At 37.0% G+C, this 6,556-nt stretch overlaps 2 protein-coding genes across 2 annotated transcripts in view; both read right to left on the bottom strand.

Annotated features, from left to right (window-relative positions):
* Positions 1-407, bottom strand: part of LOC105156191 (dynamin-related protein 1C) — a 12,220-nt gene extending 11,813 nt beyond the window's left edge. The window contains exon 1 of the mRNA XM_020691953.1: positions 78-407. Coding sequence (XP_020547612.1) covers positions 78-242 — 165 coding nt within the window. The 5' untranslated portion in view covers positions 243-407. The remainder of the gene's footprint in view (positions 1-77) is intronic.
* Positions 1,781-6,556, bottom strand: part of LOC105156192 (microtubule-associated protein 70-2) — a 6,842-nt gene continuing 2,066 nt past the window's right edge. Inside the window, exons 3-11 of the mRNA XM_011072262.2 lie at positions 6,440-6,505; positions 6,181-6,351; positions 5,924-6,094; positions 5,662-5,817; positions 5,406-5,552; positions 5,221-5,292; positions 4,586-5,116; positions 4,320-4,507; positions 1,781-2,285 (exon numbers count right to left, since the gene is read on the bottom strand). Coding sequence (XP_011070564.1) covers positions 2,246-2,285; positions 4,320-4,507; positions 4,586-5,116; positions 5,221-5,292; positions 5,406-5,552; positions 5,662-5,817; positions 5,924-6,094; positions 6,181-6,351; positions 6,440-6,505 — 1,542 coding nt within the window. The 3' untranslated portion in view covers positions 1,781-2,245. The remainder of the gene's footprint in view (positions 2,286-4,319; positions 4,508-4,585; positions 5,117-5,220; positions 5,293-5,405; positions 5,553-5,661; positions 5,818-5,923; positions 6,095-6,180; positions 6,352-6,439; positions 6,506-6,556) is intronic.

Here is a 6,556-nt window from a genome sequence, read left to right on the forward strand (position 1 = left end):
AAGAACTCTGTAACAATTTAAAAATACTCAAAAATGTATGAGATTAGTTTAAGAACAGGAGATTAGAAGGAAATGAAAAAGGAGAGTAGAAGAATGAGAGTGTACAATACCTGACCACCGACGACGGCGACGGAGGGAAGGGCTTCCCAAAGGGACATGCCTTCACCGCCATGATCGCCCAACACGGTGCATGCCCTCTGAATCCTGTTCACTAAGCCGATCAAGCTTTCCATCGTGGCCATATTTGGAGATGTGAAGAAAAACAGTGAATGTGGGGGAAATGGGATTGGATCTGCAGATAGTATTTGGTGAGGGAGATGAGATCCTGTGTGTCGATCGAAACCGGAAAAACGGTCGAGGACGTGGGAATTGCTTGTGAATAATTTATTTCATAAAATCCACCTCAGCTTCCTCCTCTTTGTTATTTGTATAGTAAGATTAACCAAAAATTACATTAATATATGATTAATTTAAATAATAATTAATCGCAGACTCTTGTATTAAAAACCAGCTTTCATAATTCGAAATAAATCTCTGCTTAATAATTAAGAATAAAGCAGGTCTTAGTAGAAAGTCAAGTTAACGTGTCAACATCTTTATCATATATGCATAATTTTATACAATATATATTAGTCATGATAGTGCACACATGTTTACTGTATCTCTTCAGTTGTCTCGGCCTTCTCCATTTCCTTGACTCAAATCAGACCAGTGGCTCCTACCATGGATGGCGTCTCCTATTCCAATGCCTCTGAACCCAACCTTCCCTCACCCTTTATATTTTACCATACTAGCATTGGTTAAGTACGTGATGATTATAATAAATAACTTTTATACTTTGAAATATATATAAATCAATATTTTATATTATTTAAAAAATAATAATTTATCAATTAATATAAAATTTAAATAAATTAATTATCTAAATTATTAGATGAAGAGTATTTTTTTACTTCACTAAAAATTAAATTAATTTTGTGAGTGTAGAAACCCTTTCTTTTTTATATTAGCATTAAAGATATACTCTATGACCATTATTTTTAATATGCTAACCTCCAATGTTATTTTAAGTCGTGATAAATCAAAATATAATATAATGAAAAAATAAAATTACAACAAAGTAGTATAAGAAAAACAAGAAAATAATAAAGTAGTAAAACACAGAAATCTAGTGGCGGAGTGATCAATTGATGATCAGATTGCTAAAGAAATTGTTGAAATTGAAAAGAAGAATAAATAGTAGCGACCAAAATTGATGGAGACGGTGAAACTACTCGTTTTACTTTATTTGGTATGGTTAAAAGCAGTGGCATGGCAGTAGGGGGATGATATGCCCAACTAGAAAACAAACAACAACGGTTGACGGGATTGGGGTATGCAACGTGAAAGCAAAGCAACTAAAAACTCAACAACACACTTCATCTTCTGCCAAACTTTTACATATCTCCTTACCATCCAGGCTAATGCCAATACCAAAGCATCCTCCTTTCTTTATTCCAGTATATATGTAATTGCTGTCGACAGTGCTCAGGAACACGTGCAAGCACGTGACCAAAGCAAGGTTCTCTGACACATACACGAACCCCCCACCAGTGTATGTAGTAAAGAATATTTTGACCAACAAGGTCCAGGACAACACACATGCAACCCCACCAACCTGGATGTATATTGTATAAAATAACTTTTACACAGACTGCGTTCATACCACAACTCAAAAGTGTAGACTTCACAGTGAAGAATCATTGGGGCTGGAACACAGACGATGAATAAGCACAGAAAATGGAAAAAATCTGATATTTTTATCTGATAACAAAAATATTGACAAACCTCAACAAATACCAACCACACTAACTGCAGATTTCAAATATAGACTGCAAACAATAAAAGGAGAATGTGTGGGCAAAGGATAAGCCAACAAGCTACCTATACAACAACACATTAAACTGCCACTCCAAATATTTCTGCCAAAAGGTTAGCTCAACTTTGATATCCTCATACTTCTTGCTGATCTCTAAGCGGACAATTTTAGTCTAAGTCAGAAGCACACCGACCATTTCCACTGGATTTCACCTTCCTTGCATGGTGTCTTTTGTTTTCTCTCGTGCCACAACCAAAGAGCCATTGGCATGCTTGTTACAATTATACAAACAGTGAAAGGGTAAATTTTAGCAAATGCAAAGGATAAAAAGGACCCAATACAAGGTTTATGCAGAAATGTTTCTGAATGCTGAGATCAGGTTATCTGTTATTGCGTGCTGCGTGTCAACCCACTTCGTGCTGCAGTCCTGTAAAAAGATGATTTGTGTGTTAATTGAGATGCACAAACATGCCCAGGTAATTGTTTCAAAACAAAAGATCAAAATAGAAATGGAAAGGCTTTATCTCATGATAATTGGGAAAAATGAAACGGAATTTAGATCTCTCAGAACTTTATGACTGCGGATGCAAAATAATTGGGAAAAATGAAATGGACTTAGTCGGTTGATACCAATTGTGACTAGTTTGCACATGAGTTGATCTCATGATCATCGCGCATCTGGTATTATCAAGTATTCAAGTCAAGAAAACCAAATTATTCATAACTGTGAACTTTAATCTGCTCGCCCAAAAAATTAATCATGATTAACTGCTTTATCCCTGTCAATAATATCTGAACACCTTGCTTTTATATGAAAAACATCTAAGACAGCTATGGTGGTTTCAATGTTCTACAATTGATAATTATCTAATTTCGAAAGAAAATAAATTGTGCAAAATTCACTGAAAAGTTGCCAAGAAGTCATCTCAGTTTCAGAAGCACAGAAAGAAATTATTTGGTCTGATGTTGACAGAGGAAGCTAAGATAATGACTGGACATAACTAGTCAACAAAAACAGGCTGTTTAATGTCGGTATAGAATTGCAGAGGCACAATGTCAATGGAACTTCGACCTGGAAAAATGAGCAACAATGGAGACATCCATGTGCACATCAAGACTGTACTAGCTATATTAAAATCTGCTATCTTATTATTCGCAATTATAAAACAGCAAAACATGATTGTTCTCAGACAGAAGTACCAAAAAGTGCATAAAGAAAAAAACGTTATTTCTGATACATAAGAAATGGCTTTCTTTATCCTGATAATTTCACAGCAAGGGAGTATGAATATCTAAAAACAAAATGAATGTTAACATGCCTTCATAAAAGAAAAGGTGATTTAACCAACCATAGAAGGAGAAAGTAGTGGGATTCATTTTTAAAAATAAAAAAGGTGCATAAAAGCAGATGTGTGCAAGGATAGCCAACTAATACAGAAGTTTGATAACAAAGAACCATGGATGCACAAAGCATTTGGGACCACACTGTTGAATATGTGAAATATGTTTATGGAAAAGGAAATGTAGACTTACTACAAGTAAAATTGAAACTGAGAAAGCTTGTAAAGTAACAACCACATATGCATACATGATAAGCAGCAAATTAGTAATAGTCAATCACAGGTATTAGGCATTTATACCTAATTTAGAGTGTGAACAAATAAAGGAAAATATATATTGCAATTTAATATATACATGCCATTGCATTGATATAACATGCAATTTACTAGCTATTTGACTTATTAGCTTATGTAGGAATATGGATATTGCACTGACACAATTCTTGCATCTCCTCCTATTAGTTACTTTTAAACTTTGGCATGTAAAAGGTGTGAATAGCTTATTTCCATGCCAATTTCTTCAAACATTGACAGATCAAAAACTTTATCAATCCTCGGCAACTGAAAATTGATACGGATATTTGGCACCTTGACTCGGTCAAAGATCAGCAAAAGAGATACAGATGCATTGAAGTTTGCAGAAATACCAAGTCACTTTCAGAAACCACTTCATCTAAGAGCTGTTCACTCAGTTATCAGCCTTAGTTTGTCAAACTTTCTTTTTGCTCATTTGGGCTACAGTAAAGGTGTTCCTGGATGCTAGAAGTGACATAAGCTATAAGAGATACTCATGTTCAAAGGCAGGTAATAGATCATGGTTGCTATGACACACTGTGGCTATGTCTTGCACCCATGTGGGTGCAATTCAGAAGAAAATGTTAAGCTATTTTACACATAGGTGTTTCTTATGTAAAACAAAGCATGACACATTTCAGTAAAAGTTTGTGTCGGCATGGATGACAATATCAGCGGAACAATCTTAGTTACTTCTATCAATGGTCTTTAAAGCGTAACCATATAATAGGATTCATGCTGAAAAAAAAAAAAAAAACTAGCTCTAGCAGCGAACCAGCAAGGGAACATGCTACACTTGCAAATAACATTCTAAAGAACAGGCATACCTCCCAGGGAGCAACTGAGAGCTGTTGACTGAACTCTTCGAATTCCCCACTCTTTTGGCCTTATTTTCATGATCCTTCTCCAAGCGCATCGCAGCCACCTCCTTCTCCATAGCAGCCACCTCTCTTCTCATCTTTTTCGCCTCAACCTCCATTGCTTTAGTCAAAGTTTCTACCTTCTTGGCTAACATCTGGTCATAGAAAAGACGAAGAAATTTTAGCTTAAATACAATTGGAGGTACTATGATTCAATAAAGAAAGATATCAACCTCAATTGCATCATCTTTGTCTTTAAGACTCTGATCCTTTTCATGGCCAGCTTTCCTCAAGGCAATCACCTCTTTCTGTAACAGATCGTATAACAACCCTGGCACAGCATCCTCTGTATCTGTGACTTGTATATCACTAGTTTTTTCCTCTTGAGGTGCTTTCCATGTACTATTCTGTGTCTCGGCTTCCTTAGTTCCATCACAGGACTGGCTTTGCTTAAAATTCGGTCCTAATCCATTTAAGAGAACTTTACTTCTGTCTGAAGATCGTGAGCCACCATCAAAGGACTTTGATGTCCCTTTTGCATGTTTCAACACTGTGCTGCTACTAGTAGATCTCAGTTGAAACGATGGTGATCTCTTGGGTAAAAAGCCATTAGAAGTTAATTTGGAAATGTTTTCAGCTCCACCAAGTGACTGGCGGCGTGAAGGCCCATTGCTTGAGCTTCTTCCATCTGACGTGGCACGAGTTGCCGCGTTCGGTGATCTCAAAGTTTCCTCAAGAACTTTCAGGCGTAGTTGATATTTTTCCTGGAAGAAAGAATGCAAGCTTAGTTTAAATTCAAGAAAATCCGATAGATTTCAATTATCATTTCTCATCATATAAACCATAAATAATAAAATAAGCTTTTTACTTTCATTTGTGCTTCAGATTTTGCAGTTCTCTCAGTTATAGCAAGCTTTTCCCTGAGTTGTTGCATCTCACCCTGTCACAACAGATTGCAATTACTGCAGGAATTCTCTAGTTCACCATGAAAGTCCAATTGTCTGCATATCAAATAGCAACTAACAAGTGAAGGAAGAAAAGATGTATATTTACCTGCAGGAATCTTCTCTCTTCTAGCCATTGTTTGACGGGCATCACTTTATCATTAGCATCTTTCCATTCATTAGCTACCACAGTTGCCACCCTATTTGCTGTTACTTTGGCACGAGCCAACTCTCTGTCAAGAGTTTTTCTTTCCTCCTGGAAAATCAAAAGACAAGGGTATTCCATTTATTTGGGTATCAGCTGTATAATTTAACAGCTATATCTGTATATGAGAGTTCAAGTGGTTCTGAGTCTGGATAATTACGTTCATCTCTTGAACTTTCCGCTGGTAGTCACGTACAGCATTTGCAGCCGCACCACCAGCCAGCACAGCCTCTTCAAGCTCACGAACAGTTTGGGTAAGCTTTTCAACCTCCGCAACCTTTTGCCTATGCATTTTATCCAGTATCTTATTCTCTTCCTGATAAAACAGGAAACGTTTGATGTTACAAAGCAGAAAAAGGTCAAGAATTATCCATTGATGACCTTCAGAATGAATCAAAGAAAAAACAAACAGACTCTGACACCTGGCAAATTTCTATCTGCTTCATCAATTCTTGGTTCTTGTTCTGGAGATCATCCACCATAGAAGCTTTAGCTAATGCTACCTGTACAGTTCTCTCTGCTTCAAGTAGAGCAGCTTCTTTTGACTTGGTAAGTCGGTCCAATGCTTTGTTGTCATCCTGCAGCTTCGCAATCTAGAAGGAAAAGGCAGATTTATTAAGTACTACCCTGAATGACATTGTTTGTTTGACAAGGTGAGCAGATGCCCTAATGCACAAACCTCCTGCCGAGCAAGCTTGAGTTCAGCTTCTAACGGAGCCAGGATGGCTTCAATTGGAGGCATATCATCATCCTTTTGAGCAGCATGCACTCTCCGAAGAGTGGCTTCTGCTGCAAATTGAGCTGCCATGGAGGCCTTCTTTTCATCATTAATTCTTTTAATTTCAAGATTCTGCCCACAAAAACAAAAACATGCATATCATTACAAAATATACCCCGGAGGAGGATGCAGAGAGAAAAAGGAAAGTTACAGCAAGTACCTTGCTTTCCAGAAGAGATTCTGTTAATTTAAGCTTCTCCTCCACCTTTGCCAACTCTTCAGTAAGCTACAGCAAAGCGAACACCCTCAGATTTCTCACAAATTCATGTTGGTAGCT

This window comes from Sesamum indicum, linkage group LG2 (genome assembly GCF_000512975.1).
Source record: "Sesamum indicum cultivar Zhongzhi No. 13 linkage group LG2, S_indicum_v1.0, whole genome shotgun sequence".
Classification (NCBI taxonomy): Eukaryota; Viridiplantae; Streptophyta; class Magnoliopsida; order Lamiales; family Pedaliaceae; genus Sesamum; species Sesamum indicum.